We start from the raw sequence: 18,647 nt of genomic DNA on the forward strand, positions 1-18,647 counted from the left end.
TCTGCAGATGATGTTTTTTCTTTTCATTTAGTAACTTCATGACCTTTTCCCCCACACCACTCAAACTCAAGCTCTGCTGTGGCCTCACTGTGGCTTTTCATTGGTAGAACTGGATGCGTGAAAGCAGAAGATGGCATGAGAGCACGGGAAGTGAAGAGGAAAGGGCAGGAGCGTGCTGTACTCCCTTAAGCTGTGTAGACATGTGGAGCAGTCAGTCTCCTGTGTGGTGGCGGTGGTGATATAATGTGTAAGAGAATCTGAGGCCTGTGCAGCAACAAAAAGCTCAGTCAGCAGGACGGACAATCTCAGCCAGAAGCACTCCCTCATAGAGCGGATGAAACTATCAAGTGCATGTGCCTTTTGTGATCTATTGATCCACAATGCTAGTTCAGTGGTGGCCACAGGAAGAGACACATTCTTGTCTTATTATCCCCCCTCACTTTGACTATTACTCAGTGAATATCTCTCTGCTCCTCCCTACTTTCCTAAATGACATCCATTTTTGATTGGAGAAAGTTTCTAACAAGTAGATGTTCATGGCCACATATGGTTCCATCATACCAAGTCTGCATATTTATGAAGGCTAGATTAAAAGAACAATATATCATACATTTTACTGTTGAAATAATACTCTATTTGGGACCTAACAGCTTTGCTGCTTGGACTCTGTAAAACTTTTGGATTAAAGTTCATCCAAATAAGTGAAATGCAGAGAAACTAGACAAACAATGATAAAGTTTCCAACACTTCAGTATAACAGCTTACCTTTCAAATTACCTTGTATAGTTGAAGTTTGAGAGTCCACATAAAAACCATAATGTAAAATATGCAGAAGCGGTGTTTTCAATCATCTTAGGAAAGAGTGTCTCAAAACAACACTTAACTCTGTGGCCCAGAACACATTGTCTCAATAGAGATAAAAATAAAACTTTGAAAATTCCATTGGAAAATGTGTACAGTTATGTTAAAAGAATGTAAAAAGATCAAGTCTAACCTTATTTGTCCCCAAAAATGTACTGTAGATGTTTATTTTTACATTATCATTATGACAGGATAACTCTTCAAAAGTTACACTTCCTGATCACCAGTCTAAAAAAATATTTTTTGTCACAAAATTGATTGAGGACTAGTTTGGCAACATGCATTATTGTAGGAGTTTACAGTGCTGTGAGAACTATCTGGAAAGCTAGTGTTTTTCCATGATAAAGACTCTGTTTCCAATGAGTGCTTGCACCAACTGTCACGAGGACGTGACTCTTACCAAGGTATGCATGTGCTTTGAAGCAAATGAATGGAGATCGGATCTTCTTTTTGATAAAAATGTCTCTAACAATTGAAAATACTTTGTTCAAGTCAACTTTTTACCGGAGACAAAGTGATGAGGTAATGTGTTTATTAGCAGTTACGTAGCGCTATTATTTGAAATGTGACAGCAAGCAAACTTTTAAACTCAGTTTTATGTGTAGTTTAGCAGCTGGCTGTATTTTTTACTGCTTGATGACCTGTCTGTAATTTGTAATATGAGTGAACCTTTGATTCGTCCCACCAGTGCTCATCTACCAACTACAACCTCACCGAGCAGAGCAAACATAACCTCACTCTTCATCTTCTTGATAGACTTTCAAGTTTTAACAGACCACTGCAGTATTGAGGGATTATTCGTTTATCAACAATAGCGGATGCGCACGCATTCTGACTGCAGAAGCACTGTGGAGTATAGTGGTTTGCCAAGCGACATGAAGGAGTTGACCACCAAATACATCAGAATGTTAATGGTTGTGTATTTCAGGATCACTAATAAGACTGTTGAATTATTTGATAACTTACTTTAGTTTTACTTTAATCATAATTTGTTCACTTATTATTTACTTCCTGTATTGAGTCCCAATCTCAGCCCAAGACCAACTTTTTCATTATTGGCAGTTACAATTATTTATTTGCAGTCAAACCTGGTCACCTGAGGATAAAGAAGACACTTTTAATAACACAGCTGCAGACTTCACTAGTGTTCCAGGGTAAAGTGCCACCCTGTCATCTGGTGACTCTCAGATGTTAATCACTGATACGTTCAGCTGCAAGTCACCTGTTAGCACGTCTCTGTTAACTCCAAAATACCTGTAGCTCTATAAAAGTCAAAACTTGATAGATGTTGATTCTGTTGTACGGTATAGTTGGTTTTTTAACCGACCATAGAACAACCAGAATTTTTTATGCTGCTTACTGTTTGACTTAAGTGTTTAAAAAACTATAACTTGCCTGAATGAATAGAGTTCAAAGCTTCATCTGCATTCAAAATGTGTGCGTATTTTTATGACGTAGACTGATAATCCATTGATAGCTGCTGCATGTAGTTTGGAATGAACTTTATCCGAAACGGCTTAACCCATGTTTTAGTGTTTAGCTTGTGCTTTACTTTAGCTCCCATTCTGGCCATTAGCCCATGTTTCAGCCTTTAGCTTGTGCTCTATCACTCTACTGTTTAGCTTTCTTCTGCTCCCCCCTTCTTTTCTTTTTGAAAATCTCACTCAAGTATCCCCCATTACTACAAAATAAATCCAAGAATTGTTTTTCAGCAGAGACAAACACAGAAATCTCTTGTTACTACCAAACTTTACTGGCTGGCGTGGTGTTGTCATGGAAACTTCAGTGTGCCATCAATCAATCAGCGTCCTGGTCCTGTCCGAGCAAAAAACGGACCAGGGAGCTGAAAAAAAAACATTTAGAAATAACCTATTTCAGAGCTGATTATCTCATTATAAGTTTTGGATTATGATCAGGCATATATCTTGAAGTGAGACTTTTTCAAGATCACTTAGAAAGTCCTCACAGGGACCTCAATTTTAGGCTCATTATTAGGAATCAAGATTGCCTCATAATTTTAACACATTTCTATTGACCACCATAAAAAAGATGCTAAAACTGGATTAATCATCAAAATTTTTGTGTATTTGAAAACGGTTTATATTGTATATTCAAGCATACAGTGCCTCACAGCCTCTATGAATCTCTCAAGTGACCAAACTGGATCCAGTCCTACCTACATCTGTACATAAACCAGCTAACAAACCAACGTTTGTGAAGTTATGCCTACTTAAGTTTAGACTTTTTACTGCAAACTGACTCTGGAAATTCAGTCAAACTTTTCATTTCTGTCTCAGGTTAAATAAACAATTTATCAACGTTTTATTCAAAATTATTATATCTGAAATGCTGTGGTTGTAATTTCATTTTAGCCATTTGGAAAATGGTTCAAATGAAGTCCTAGACATTCAGGCCTGATTTTACTCAGTTTTTATCTTCATCTTAAAACTAAAATCTCACTTAGAGTCACCTGGATGCTTTGAGACTAGCAGAAATATGTTATCTTTAAATTAGGCCAATATGTGTTGCATAGTTCACAGGCTCTGTCTTCCCTTCATTCTGCCTTGTCAAAATCTGCTTACCCCATCATAACCATCCATGTGTTGTGTCAGCAAGTTCAGCCAGAGTCACAGGCTGAGTCCTCATTTCTTCTCTCCATCTTACTATCATTCAATCCAACCAATTAACCATTGTCCTAATCCAATAGTGTTTTTGTCCTTTATCACACATGATCAGCTGCCCATAAGTACATAAAGAGTTAGCGTCCACACCTCCTCTGCTGCTCCTGCCCTCACCGTCCCAGGCTGTTTGTCTCCTCTACTCGACCCACAGTCATCCTGTCGCTTACCATTGAACTGTATGTCAATGGGTATGTGTCTAAGTGTGTGTGTGTGTGTGGTGTGTGTGTGTGTGTGTAACCATCAGATGCAGGAAACCTGATCACAGCACTCATGCATCAAAGAGAGGAAGAGGGGGCAGTGGCGAGGAAGAGAAATGCAGCGTTGCAGTTCTTTTTTTCCCCTGTGATGGGGAGAGGACTGCCTGGGCTTTTCAAATGTCTGATGCAATTAGGCGCTGTTAAAGCTGCTGTAATAATACAAGAGGAGCACAGTGGGATAAATAAAGGGCGTTTGAGTGTTTTTTGCACCATGCATGTGTAAACATATACAAATGTGTTTAGAGGGAGGACTCCAACCTACATGGAAATACAGAGATGATTCAGCTCTTTTTGGCTGGTGTTGTTTGAACAAGGAGTACTTTCAACAGCTTTGAGGTTTTGTTGATGCAGAAGCTGCTTTTACCTCCCGAATGTGGCGGTTTGTTGACTGTTTTATATTTCAGTCCAGTCATTTCTATTCATGCTTCTGCGGGGCAACGGTTATACAAGTCAGTGCTGCTTTTAGCTCATGGCTAAAGCAGCAGTAGCTTCTGAGCCTCAGCATGTAGCACTGTACACACCATTGCATAATGTTCCTATACCACCTTCCCTCTGTCTTCCTCTCTTTTCTCCCTCTGTGTCTGTGCATCACTCTCCTTTTCCTCTTTCCCTTCCACTGCCTCTCCTCCTGTGCGCTCCCTTTTTTTGAGGATGTAGTAAATTAGAGTGAGGGCCAGGCTTTAGTGCTCTGTCTGAGTCCTCAGTCTCTGATGACACAGCATCTTCCTGCGCTGGGCTGAGTGAGGCAGGGAGGGGAGGGGTTGGGGGGGTTGCCTTCGCTGCTAGACAGGTTTGTGTAAGGAGTGAGGGTGGGGTAAGGAGGAGGGGAAAGTGGGGTTTTGCAGCACAGCATACACATGAAGCAGAAGGATGACACATTTTTTTGATCTGGTTTAACATACAGGACTGTTATAGTTTGCTGCTTTTGTTTCTTCTGGTCTGTTTTATAACTTCGCCTATTCCCTACTCCTTTAACTCCATACTGCAGTGAGCTAAAACAGAAACACACAAGGAGTACATTTTGAAGACCACAGGGATGATAGATGATTAAAGCTCCTCATGAGGTTTGAGCTGTTTTGTCACAGACCGCATCAACTACCCATCATCTACACTCTCTGTAAATCTAATCAGGCTGCTTTACTGTGTGAAGATTTGCTTTTTAGAAATCTTTGTTTAAACTAAAAAATAGAGAATTATTATCCTTATGACAGTCATAACATTCTTTAGAAATAGCTTGGAATCAAGATTTTTTTGTTTATGATTTGTGGTTTCTTTTGAATGACCAAGTTTGTTGAACAGAAAATGGTATTTAGATTTCATCTCTAAGAATGCGAAACAGTGAAAAAGCTAGAACAATGAGAGTTTTCCCAAGAGGTTTAATAGATATAATTAATTTATCATCTAAAACAGATGTTTTGGTCCCCGGTTACTGATTGTTTCTATTTTAAGTCCAAATTTAAAGAAGCTTTAGACCATTATTTGTCAGGCTGGGGTCCTGTGATGCTAAAAACATGTACAACACTCCCTTTCCATGATCCAGCCCCCATTGTTTCCCTTTCTAGATCTCACACAGCTCTCTTCTCTGCCACCTTCCACCTCCACATCTTCATCTTCATTCTTAGTTTCTCAGCTGCTACATGCCTACCCAGTTCTCTTCTTCCTCCTCCTCTTCCCCTCCCTCCGTCTACCCATCATCCATCTCAGGTTTGGCTCTCTCCCCTCTGCAGCTCTCTGGCTTTCTGTCCTGCATCACTCCCCCTCCACCCCCTCATCTCTTTCTCTCTCCCTCTTCTCAGCTCTCTCCTCGGCTCGCCTTGCTGCTGCTGCTGCTGCTGCTGCTGCTGCTGCTGCTGTTGCTGTCCCATACCTCTGCAAGCCCCTCTCCATATCCTGCTCTGTGATTCCTCCTCCTCTCTAAAACACACACGGCTACACATGCAGGCACACACACACACACGCACACACGCACACACGCACACACGCACACACGCACACACGCACACACGCACAGACTGTCCTTGCAGCTGCATTCTCTTTTCCCTCTGATTCTTGCATATGTGCCTGGTTCTTAAACGCTCTACAGAGAAGTAGGAACATCAGCGTTGCAGCAAATAAGTCTTGCTTTGCTGAGTTGTGTACTTTTACTTTTGTAACTATCTAAATTTGTGGGTAGATTACTTTGCATTTTGTGACATATTTGGTGATTCATGATGCCTGTGTACAATCCCAGTGACTCTCTCTGAATATAATCCACTATCTCTTAGGTTTACCAAGTCAACATAGGACACTAATATGTCACTCAAATACAGTTGCATCTTTCTGGCAATTCAGACTGCTTGAATAATGACGAGTACTTCATGCTTTTAAGGAAATTGTGCATGTGTTGTTGACTTTAGAGGCTGGACCTATGCCAAGGATGATGTGCTTCATTTGAAATACCATAGCTGAACAAAATGAACTTTAACATGTTTGCCCAAAATTCAGTCATTTGGCTTAACCACACCATGTGCATAACAGCAGATTCTCCTCTGGCCTCTTCCCTTTTTGGCGTTTCCTTCACTGCAACACATCTTTTTCTGCTAGATAATAGTTTGTTTCTTCCCAATAATGTCTCATACTTTATTTGGTCCTACGTCCTCTCATTGGGAAAAAGCATACCTCAAGTGTTTTAGAAACTCCAAAGGTTGATAAGCTATCGATTCATGTGTCAGACAATCAATTAAGGAAATTGCCCAACATTTGCATCCCTTGTTGTTGTTGTGCCAGGTCGCCAAGTTTGCGTCAGCAGCAGATTTTTCTGTCTCCAAATTGTCACAGTTCATTGAGTAACTGAAGCTCTTATTTATAAGACCTTTGATTCTTTATTCACAAAGGATAGGGTTTATTTAATCTCAGGTACAACAAGGTCAAATGAATGAAAACCTCTGTATTAATAAGCGTCACACAGATGTAACCATTGGAACATGCAGTAGCTATGATGCACATCATCTGTAAACTGCTAATGAGATATGGGTCATTTTTAAGTCCTCTGCTTCCATTTACACACTGTTTATGCTATGTCAGCAAACACCCAGTTGACCTCTGGGAGAAAGCTTTACCCTTTAAACGTGACTCTACTTCCTGTGTTTGCCCATTTGCATCTTGTTGATCAGGAGTCGATTATTCTTTCTCCACGTGACAGGAAATATATTGGGAGGATATTTAAAGAAGTGCAGATGCTCTGTAGACAAAAAGGACTGTGAGATGCTGAGGGAGGTGGAGAGGGAGCAGGGAGTCTTCTGATACAGAGAATACATTTTGTCTTTCCCCAGACTGCAGCTGCTTTTTATAATTTAATTAGATTTCAGGACACTACTTGTCCCAGGACACTTCAAGGCGCCTCACCGTTTCCTTTGAGTGTTTTCCCGTGGTGTGGGCCATGAACTCGTGATGTGTTTTTGGAGTTACAAGCTTCATACTATTTACATGCTCAGAAGCAAGTGCCTCTCTTACACAAGCACATGTTTATGCTTCACTACTGGGTCTTTGATTTGTGGATGCAGTGGATTATTAAACTTGAATATGGAATCATGGCAAGTGAAGTGAAAACAGTTTGGCCAATGTTCCCAGTTTACAGCAGGTGTGAACTGAATGTTAATGATAACTCTCAGTTTTCACAATTTCTTACTGTGTAATAAAAGTTTGATACACTTTTTATTGCATTAAGCATTCATTAGACTGTGTTAGCATTGTCCCTGGTCCAACTATCAGTTTATTAATGATGTGTCAAACATTTATTAGCCACCTAAACAGATCTTAAGTTTTTAAGGGGTAATCTTTGTGGAGGCTTTATTAGACTCCTGAGATTGATTTGCATTTTATTTAATTTCATTTCTTTCAAGTGACTAACATTTTTCTCATGGTTTTTTGTGTGTGTTTACTGTTCTTCTTTGTTGTTCTTTCTAGAAAAATAATATTTGCTCTGTAAACACTTATTTTTTATGTCAAAAATACATGAGAGGGTATGTGTTGAAAGAGAAAAAACTCCTGACTCACAGATTTTCAAACCACAGTCATTAATCTGCTGGTTAGCCAGCCTTTTAACGACCGGTAACAAATCAGTTGTAATTTCAAGAATCTCAGTTGTCCGTTTGTTTATAAATATTGCTCATCTTTTTCCCTTCTCACTTCACAACACCCACTCTCATACACACACTTAGACACACAGTGCTGCCTCACCCCAGTGCCTCAGCCCCACTTGGCCTGGTTGCTGTTTATGGGTGGGGAGTGGTTGTTGAGAGCCTAGAGTCAGCAGATCTGGCCCTGATCGATGACAGCATTTGCGGTTCTCTTCCAGTAAGAGCTTTAAACTTGGGCTAAGAGAGTCATTGGGCCACAGTAAGGAGGGAGCTTCCTCCTGCACCTGTCTGATGTTTCTGAGGAGAGGTACTTACACAACCACTGTCACGCTGCCTGCCTGATGCAACCAGGACTGAGGGGATAACTGTGCTTCTGGTTCTCAGGTTACTGGACACAGAGGGAGTGGTGCCAGTGTTACAAAAGCACATTTGTCTTCTTCTCTTAGCCTTTATCTTTGTGTTAGATTGTTATTGTTTCTTTGTTCTTTCTTAATCCAGTAACAGCATGTTACATCCTGAAATACTTTCCTTATTCTTCTCCGACTGCTAGTTGAGTAAAGAACCTAAAATTTGACACAGTAACTGTCATCAAAATCCCCCTTACAAATGGATTTAATATTATCTTTTGTGAGCACTGAACCTGCAGTTAAAGTGGAAACCAATGCAGTGTTGTCCAATGACTCAGAGGTGAGCTCAGGACTCACATCAGCTCATCAGTGAAGCTGCAGTCTTTCTGCACTCTTCCTTTTTCACAGATAAGGCTTGCAGACAACGTGCTGGATATGTTATGACTTATAATTAGCTCTGATTACGTCCTAACTGTATTGTTGTCTTTCTCTCTCTCTTTTCACAGACGTTTATTGTCCTAAACAAAGGGAAAACAATCTTCCGCTTCAGTGCCACACCCTCCTTGTACATCATAAGTCCTTTTAATATATTTAGGCGAATAGCTATTAAGATTTTGATACATTCATATCCTTTCACAAAGTCATTTCTGTTCTTTTCAGATGACATGAAACTGATGATTAAATATTTTAGATGCTTCTTTTCTATGTGTAGATGACAAGTCTTCATGACAAAAGTAAGTGAAGCCAATGTAGTGTAAGCTGTCTTCTTCTTAGTCTGCTCTTAATTTCAATCAATTTATCTGCTAATCAATCTTTTTTTATACTGTACCAATACACGACAAATGTTAAACTGAGATGCTGCTATATATCCAACATAGACCCAGCATCAAGACAGGATGAGATTTGGTCTTGCCAAACAAGAAGACTTAACCCACAACAAGCAGAGCACTTTTTAGCATTTAGTATGATATAGGAGTGAGAGAAACTCCATTTAACAGGCAGAAACCAGGAGCAGAACCAGAGTGATGTCAGACAGCCATCTGCCTTGACTGTGTTTGGATTGGGAAAAAATGATACAGAAACAGAGAAAGAAAGACTTAAAGAGAAAAGTCAATAACATCAAAAACAAATGGGTATTGGTGGTACTTACTTACATCATCACCACTGCTACTTTCTAAAAGTGCTGCTGTTTGCAGGAACTTATGATGAAAGACTGAGCTTTCAGGATATTCAAGGCAGTCAGGCTCAACTGATCTCATATCAACACTAATACAATGTTGATCCTGACCTGTAATCAACTATGGCATTATATCTATATATGATAAGGCAGCACAGCAGCACGTCATTGACAGCAATGATCCAGAGGAAACTACGAGGAGAGGCTGCTCAGGGACTCCCAGAGAGATGTATGGCCTGGACAGGACTTCCAGATTCCCGACAGTGGTGCTGGACTAATGTCATCTAAGGCTGCACTAAGGATTTTATGTCATTGACAAAAGCCCCCTCCACCTTTAAGTGTTAAAGACCAAGAACCATCACTTATTTCCCTCAAGTAGAGCAAGAAATTACTGGTCATCCAGACTTCTGTGTCTTTAAGGCATGCTTTTATGTAAGCTGACTGATCAGTTACTCCTGGCTTCTCTGTCAAGTTGAAATTATGAGTTTAAAAATGTATAAAAGATAGCCATGTTTGCTCAGATTTTCCTTAACTTCTCCCTCCCCACGTTATTCAGCATGATCATCATGTGTACCATTTTGACCAACTGTATATTCATGACATTTAGTGACCCCCCAGAGTGGTCCAAACAAGTAGAGTAAGTACAATTATTTTTTTTCTCAGTGTTTATATTCTTAACTGCTTTCTCCATGGCTTGACTCTTCTTTCTCATTTTTTTTATTAAAGGTATACCTTCACGGGTATCTATACGTTTGAGTCACTCACGAAAATTGTTGCCAGAGGCTTCGCCATAGATGGGTTCACCTTCCTCAGAGACCCATGGAACTGGTTAGATTTCATGGTCATCTCTATGGCGTAAGTATTTCATCGCATTAAGGAATTGTAGCATGGAAACTTTAAAGGTTACACATGTTCAAATGTGGAAATTATGAAAGCTCGGACGTCCAAGGCGAGAAAAAAAGGATTTTAACATGATCATAAAAATATTCCAAAATTTTAGCTCAAGGTAAAGAGACAGTGGTTTATTTATAATCCATATTGGTGAGAGGAAATAGAAAGAGGTAAATACCAAATGAAAGCAGAGCTCTCACACAGGTCATATTAAAAAACAGCTACACTCCAAACAGGTGAGGGGTTTCATTATAGCACATACTGGTGCACCTCTGATGGGATTTATCAATTGGGCAAAATGTTTTTCTTTTTTTTTCTTTTGCAGAAGAGTCATTAACCTTTAATTTTGTCTTTGGTGCAAACATTTTACAGATATGTTAAATTCACATTCATAATTTGACCTTGTAGTTGCAATTAGGATTTGATAATGAACTCAGTTGAGATAAACGCATTTGAAGTTGTTGAAGTTCTCCTTTTTCCTATAATAAAAAGTAAAAAGAGTGCGTGGTTGTTGACAATTTTTTTTCACATTTTCAGATAACATAGCTGCTTTCTTAATTATAAAAAAGTATATCCCAAATTATCAAAATATTACAAAAATGAAATAAAACTGGTTAATTTTCCTTGATCACAAATGAAAAAATATGTTAGTTAAATCTATTTTGAATCATTCTTTTTAGTTCTATTTTTTTATTCCTTGTACATTATCATCTCTTGGGATATTAGTTATCATCAAATGATGTTAATTCGGGATCCCTACGAAGCAACTTTTTCTGCAAAATGGAATCAAAAAATGTACAAAGATTGTCAAAATTTTCATTGCTATGATACTTTCCAACGCCATGTGGATTCAGACAGTACAGGTGATCTCTAAACATAGACAGACAGAGAGATATGGCAAAAAGAGAGCAGCAGCAAAAGACAGAAATTGCTATATTAAAGGATCTTGAAGTTATTTTCTGATTGATTTATGGCAGTTGTGCTCTAAAAATGTTAAAACACTTTCACATCTATGCAAAAAGTGCAGGAAAGGGGAAGATTTTATTTTGTTGCTGAGGCAACTGCTGTGTGACTCTGCTCTGCCCTCTGTCTCTGGCTCTTTTACAGGCATATTGTTTAATTAACTATTTCATTTCAAAGTTCAGAGTTATGATATGGTGACAACTCTAACATGTGTGGGTGCATGTCTGCTTTGGGTTAACATACTTTTAACATTAACACTTAAAGACAACAGTTATTGTTTTACAGTGGGCTAGCTGTAGGCAGCTGCTGTGGGCAAAAAGGAAAACATTTGAACAAAAACCTCAGTTCCAGGCAGCACTTTTTTTCCCACACTCTGCCTAAACCTTTTCTTTTCCTAACGGTGAAAATGCCAGTCTTTAAGCATAAGGCATACCTCAGTTTTACAAGTTTTATACAATGCTTCTCTGTGAGCTGTACTTATTTATTATTAATAATAGCATCACCCCAAAAATGTAGCTGCAGAAACTTACTTTGAGTGTAAGCCTTGACAATCTTGTCACAACCCATTTCTTCTTTTTGTCAGTCAGTTTTTTATTTGCACTCCTACAAAGACAAGCCTCCGTTGTGTGTGTTTGGTTGACAAGCAGTAGTCATGCTTTCTGTCTTGGATATTTTTATTTTTTTAAAAACAGGGGTCCTACAGATATTCGTCCACAGCATCTTCAGCCACACTGGTTCATCACACTATGTTGATAATGTTCATTAAACTTTGTGTAACTATCTTCTCTCTGTCCACTGAATGCGGGATGCCTGCTGAGTAACTGTATCTGATCCACCTTGCAGGTATATAACAGAGTTTGTAAACCTAGGCAATGTGTCAGCTCTGCGTACGTTCAGGGTTCTGAGGGCTTTGAAAACAATTTCAGTTATCCCAGGTAAGACAGCCCAGGTGTTTGTGTTTGCGGGGGAGGGCGAGTCATGGGGGGGTTGATGTTAGGTGTGGTTTTGTTCCAGTCCCTCTTCCTCTTCCTCTTCCTCCTTTGTTCTCTTCCCACTGGTCGGACAGGCGTACGCTCTCTCACCGTGGTGTCCCCTCCTGGTCTTCGATGGTGGTGCTGGTGCTGGTGCTGGTGTCGTGCTCTTGCGCGTACATACGTGCGTGTGTGTTGTGTTATCGTGTGTGTTGTGTGTCATGGGGTTCTGTTCTGTGTGTCATCCTACCTTGTTACAGATACATTACAGAGTTTGTGGACCTTGGGAATGTCTCGGCGCTGAGAACGTTCAGGGTTCTCCGAGCATTGAAAACTATTTCTGTCATTCCAGGTGAGACTCCCATTTAAACACTAAGGCTGAGCTTACCTTGCTTACTTTTTGTTTGTTTTTTTTCTTTTTGAAAACAGGATGTTTGACATTTTATTTTTATTTGTTTTTCTTTTGAATCAAAAATGGTAGCCATACATTTTTGATAGGCTTAGCAGTCTATTGGCAGTCTTGTGGACTCACATGTCTTATTTGGAGCACCTTAGGGTGTAAACAGCTACCTCTGTGTTCATCTCTACCTTAAGGGATAAATTTCCAAAACAGATGGATGGGAGATAGACTTTGAATTCCATTTCCAATGAGCTGACTTTTAGAATATCACTATAAGAGTTTAAATAAACCATATTTTTTGGAGATCATTTCATTGCACATCCTATTTTTGTTAAGACTGATTAATTTTCCCAGAGTTAATGTATCCGTGGCTCTGTCTATATGTTTCCAACGACTATTAGCTTCCCAAAGACTGCCAAGCCTAATCTGACAGCACATGGACGCTGCATGAAGCTTTGAGACACATGCTTTACAAGTTTGGCTTCAAGAGGCTTTTCTTTTTAGTTTTTTTTTTCTTTTAGTTAAAAAAAAAAAAAATTCAGGTTTAGGATTTTTTTAAAGATCTTTGTCCATCCTGGGAGCAAAAGAGAATCATGAACAGAAGATAAATATCCCCTAGAAAAATCTATGAAAATTTAACCAGATTTGGTTGAAGAGAGTTAATCCTCAGTCACATAATACAGGATTTATTTGCTTGAACACAACTCACATGTCTGAGTTTTTTATAAATTGTGATGTTACTTTGAATCAGCACATGTATACACCTGCTCTCACAGAGCGCACTCAGTCTAGTATAACATACTCGCACATATCAGCAGTACTCAGGGCTAAAGCAGCCCGAGGACTCACCCAACACCAGTCAGAGTGAGGAAGGGTCTACCCGGGATGGGAACAGTTCTTTAGTTAAGGCAAGGTCACCATCACAACTTACAGACAGGTGATGCTGACACACAGTCAATTCCTTCAGCCTTGGAGTTTAAATGACCTGCATGCCACCTCTCATTGCACCTCCCCCTCCTGAGCCGCCAACGCCTCTTCGCCTGTCCTTTCTTTCTCCTCTTTACTCTCCTGCTCCCTTTGACTGACCCTGGTTCTGTTCGCTGTTTGTGGTGCTGCTGTGCTGCTGGAAATTTTCATCTGCAGGTAGTCAGGAATGTTCCCACAGACTGACACAAGGGACAAATAGAAATAGTACAACCATGATTCAACACCCCTTCCCCAAATGAATACAAAATGTAGCTGCTCCATGAGTGGAAACTGTTTGAGACATCCAAGCTTTTTATGACCCAAACATTCACTCACCAGGGTTGATTAAAGTGAGAAAAATGTGTCTTTCATATGGGAACATCCCAAACAACTGCAGTGTTTGTGATGATGCTCTGTGATAAAGGAAAAGCTGATTGACCTTCGGTTAAATGCAGATGCTGTCACAGTAAAATCACTGTGTTTTTCATTTGCACTAGATAATCATGTCTTAGATTTTACAGAATGTTTGTTATTGTATTTCTGTTTGATAATCAGCCAAAATCTTTATTAGACACATCAACCTCAGTTAATGTTTGCATTACCTTACATATGCTCAGATGATACAAATCTACAGGTTACAGTTTGTATAGCTTAGATAAAAGACACTTCTGGCAGTGAGTTCTGGAGCAAAGTCAGAGAATAATATTTTCAAAATCTTAAACTCCTTTTAAAAAGTTAAAAAACCTTTTTTGTTGGTTTAAAAATAAAGTTTTGCAGGCAAGAATGAGGAGGTTTTTATCCTTGGAACTTGATACTCTACTTCAAATTAAGATAAATATTACAATAATAAAGGATAATGACAATAAGTGAAAAAAAACCTGATCCACAATTTAATGAAGGGATAAAAGTGAGTAGGGATTTCTATTTTTTTGCCCTGGTTAGGCATGGTCCTTTTTTTAAATGAGCCCAACTAAATCATAACCAGCTGATTGATTTTCAAGTTATACAAGACCTCTAATTATGGAAGATTTGCTGTTTATGATTTCTTTAAGGATCTTTGTGTGTTTTTAAATCAGTCATGCCTAACATACATAACATACATATGTATGTCTGATAATGAAGAACTGGTAACAGCAGATGCTGTACTTAAACATAACCCGACTCTGACGCTGAAACCGTTCTAAATGCAAAAACTAGGTCTGACTGTGAAATCACAGAGAGCTTGTTTCTGCTCTGTGTGTAGCTCATTAATTTTGCCAATGGTTAACAGTGATTTATGGGAATGCCTCAGAATGATGTTTGCTGTGGTGCTTGTTAACATTTAAGTCTTAAAATCAGTAAAGGAATTCAAATGATGCTAATTATTTGCTTTTTAGTCTTTTAAATCCCCCTGTGTTGATTTGATATTACATTTTTAGCTTGTCCTTTTTAGCTACATCACATTGATTATCCAAGAAATAATCATAATAAGCAATAGATATCCTGAATCTTTTCCATATAAGTATAAGCAAACACAGAAGAAGTCAATATCAAGTGAAGGATCACAGGAAAGCAGACATGGGCCTCTTCTCTCAGGATACTCTGAGTTTGAACAACATGTTCCTCTGCCTTTGAGCTCCAGAGTTTTACTTGCAGACAGTGACTGATGATATTAAACCCCCACACCAACTCACATCGGGTAGCTTCTTTTATTACAGTATCAGGATAGTTGTGAGGTTATTGCCCAGTGCTTACATTATTTATGTTTGGATATCAGGTAATTTGAATTTCTTGCTAAACATCTTTTACACCCAAACCTGGCCATGAATTGGGGCTCTCTCATTAGTACTTTACAAAGGAAATAGAAAATGAGCAATGCAATGTAACAGCCTCATTAATTATAATAATGAATAGAAGGTTTAATTTTACACCTTGAATCCTATGAGAAGTTATGGACTGGTCATGAAACAAGTTGAAGTTGTTAATGTTGCCTCTTTGTGACCTACAGAGATGAATAAGACCATTAGCAACATGTTTGACATTTTTAAACAGTAATTTATCATACCTGAATCATGATGCCCACAAAATAGCTCTTTCTGTATTTTAAAATAAATATTCAACATTTGATTGTTTGAGAAAAGCAGGATGAAAACATGTCTGACATCAAAGTTACAAGACCAGCAGAGAGGAAAGAATTGTAACTCTGTCCACATGCAGCGAAAGAGTCAACACAAATTGAAAGCTCTTAACTAGGGGGACCATTGGGTGAAAAAAATATATAATAAAGAAAAAGAAGACTTAGATTTTAATACTTGGGTAATAAAGCTAATTCTTTGTATACATCATGACTCACATCCCAATGATTTCCACCAAATGGCAGCTATCCAAATAGTTAACATAACAAATATATGAACTAAAGTGCAGACTTCTTTCTAAAACCAGGGTGACAGGGGCAAAACAACCGTCCGAGTTTTTTATTTTTTATTTTTTAAATGATAAATAGGTTCATGAGAAAAACTGAAACTGAATTCCTGGTTCAGAAACTAGCAGCAGAAATGTAGGTGTTGAGGAATAACTCTAAAGTCTGCCAAGTTTATATTTATGTAAGAGGGTGCACAGCACAGGGTTAAATATGGGATAAGATGTATGTTACCTAACTTTACTTTTTTGTTTATGACCTCAGATAGATCGAAATTTCAGTTTTAAAAACAAACTCAGCTTGTACATTCTTTTACCGCCAGAGGTTGCATTTCTTTTGATTGGTGTCTACCTGTGTGTTTGTGTACATTTGAAATTGTGTGCTGGTGTGTGTGTGTGTGTGTGTCTGTATGAGTGTGCCTGCTTTCATGTATGTGCACCCGTGCACATATGTGTTATGTGTATTTGTGTGTGCTTGTTGTATGTTAATTGACAGGCCTGAAGACCATTGTGGGTGCTCTGATCCAGTCCGTGAAGAAGCTGTCGGATGTGATGATCCTGACCGTCTTCTGTCTTAGCGTCTTTGCTCTGATCGGGCTGCAGCTCTTCATGGGGAACCTGAGGCAGAAGTGTGTCATCTGGCCGATCAACATGACAGAGCGGACCCTTGCAAACGGCAGCAGGGGTTTTGATTGGGATGAATACATCATGAATGACAGTGAGTGATTACCATAAAGCACATAATGATAAAAATCAGGCACAACAAAAACTGCATCTTTGTGATAATTTGCCTTGAAGGTGTTTACAGAAATATCTTGTATTCATATAACAAGTTTGCAAAGTGACTGATGCATTAAGCATTCTTTGCTTCTTTAGCTAATTTCTACTTCCTCCCGGGTCAACTTGATGCCCTGCTATGTGGAAATAGTTCTGACTCAGGGTAAGTTACATATGCACATACAGTATATCTAAGCACTTGCTGTGTTTAGCAGATACCTCCAAATGTGTATCTCTTGCATCTTTCTTTTAGCATTTAATTGATTTAAATGAATTGAAGTTAAAGACTCATAAAAACAAGTCGCATTATGAAAGCCACCTACACACACTGCTGGGATAGTTCAAGCAAGTCCCAGTGCATTAATTCTTTGTGAGCTCATGGAGACCAGAAACAAATATCACACTTTGCAAGACTTTTTTCACACTGATTGTATTCATCATTGTTTTGATGTGAGGAGAAAACCATCTCTTAAACTTGGTGTATCAGATAAGTTGGATTATTACTAACACTGGAGCACAGCTTTAGTAATAAGTGTGTATGAAACCATCTCCTGAGCAAGACTGTAGGTAATGTTATGGTTTCAGTGGCATACATGATTACCATGATCCCTGTATGTCTAATGTTAAAGGCAGATTTCAGTTATTGACATTGAACATGGGAGCAGCTGTGTTTTTTATTCTCTTGTGTTCCTTTTAGACGATGTCCAGAAGGATTCACGTGTATGAAAGCTGGGAGGAACCCCAACTATGGTTACACAAGCTTTGACAGCTTTGGATGGGCTTTCCTCACCCTCTTCCGACTCATGACCCAAGACTTCTGGGAAAATCTTTACATGCTGGTAAAGTGATGCTGTCCTTAATTTCTCTGTCTCTTCCACTTTGTGTAAAACTGACTCATAAACGTCTAAGAAAAACATCTTTTAGAAACCGGTGTAAAAGCCCTCACTTTCATTCCATAGAAATAAAGCACCCGCTGAGCAGTACTAATGATACTGACTTCCCTTCCTCATAAAAACATGTACACATGCTCATCCTTTTACCTGAATGAATCAGCAGAAGTGCCTCTCAGCAACTCCCCCATCAGTTCATTTGCCCTCTGAATAAAATGAAAGGAAGGACAGATGATCAGTGGAGCTAGGAATGTGTGACCAACCACTAGAAGCTTCTCTGCAAGTCATGCAGGAGGAAATTAAATCCTGAAATATTATGTTTACATTTCCACTGAAGCGTCGAACAAAAGGGAATTGATTTAGTGACCTTGATCTTGGTGACTAGAAATGAATGATCATATATCTGTATTCCCTGCTTCTCTCACAAAATATGCAGCACCATGACACTTCACTGACATTTCTGTCATTTTCTGTTAACTCTGCACCACTACAGCCAGAAGAATACACTGAAAAAACATCAGTACTACTTACCCGACTAGATGAAAAAATGTTCAAAAGAAAGAAATTCATTTTTTAGATTAAAAGGACAATATTTAAGTTTGAAAACATCAGATTGATGTAAAGAAACACTACTTAAACAAATACAGGACAAAATCAGCAAGAGATAAAGGCCCAATTGTCCTCAGGGCAATACCAAACCAAAAACTTGCTGAATTGAAAAGAACTGAGCATTACTATGTTTTTTTCTTTTTGTTTTTTTAATACAAAATTTATTATGTATGAAGTTAATATCTGTTTCTTAAATTGAAAAATTCAAACCTCACAACTATCATTAATCTCTGTATGTTCCTTTATGACAAAACATGTAGACTCATAAAATTCTTCATTATAATCCTATATTTCAGTATTTTCTTGTATGTTGTTGCATTTGCATAATATTTCCAAACTAGA

General features: G+C 38.7%; 1 protein-coding gene across 5 annotated transcripts in view; it reads left to right on the forward strand.

The window, feature by feature from the left end:
• Positions 1-18,647, forward strand: part of scn8ab (sodium channel, voltage gated, type VIII, alpha subunit b) — a 51,362-nt gene that overhangs the window by 6,525 nt on the left and 26,190 nt on the right. For 3 of the 5 annotated variants that reach the window (XM_074674456.1, XM_074674482.1, XM_074674465.1), the window contains exons 3-9: positions 8,771-8,888; positions 9,988-10,078; positions 10,168-10,296; positions 12,527-12,618; positions 16,526-16,747; positions 16,906-16,969; positions 17,504-17,645. In XM_074674456.1, coding sequence (XP_074530557.1) covers positions 8,771-8,888; positions 9,988-10,078; positions 10,168-10,296; positions 12,527-12,618; positions 16,526-16,747; positions 16,906-16,969; positions 17,504-17,645 — 858 coding nt within the window. Of the gene's footprint in view, positions 1-8,770; positions 8,889-9,987; positions 10,079-10,167; positions 10,297-12,138; positions 12,231-12,526; positions 12,619-16,525; positions 16,748-16,905; positions 16,970-17,503; positions 17,646-18,647 lie in introns of all 5 variants that reach the window. The other 2 variants (XM_074674473.1, XM_074674489.1) reach the window with 1 other exon arrangement.

The sequence above is a fragment of the Halichoeres trimaculatus genome, unplaced genomic scaffold (genome assembly GCF_033239565.1).
Source record: "Halichoeres trimaculatus isolate MK-OKI-2021-1 unplaced genomic scaffold, fHalTri1.1 fHalTri1_scaffold_1, whole genome shotgun sequence".
Taxonomy (NCBI): Eukaryota; Metazoa; Chordata; class Actinopteri; order Labriformes; family Labridae; genus Halichoeres; species Halichoeres trimaculatus.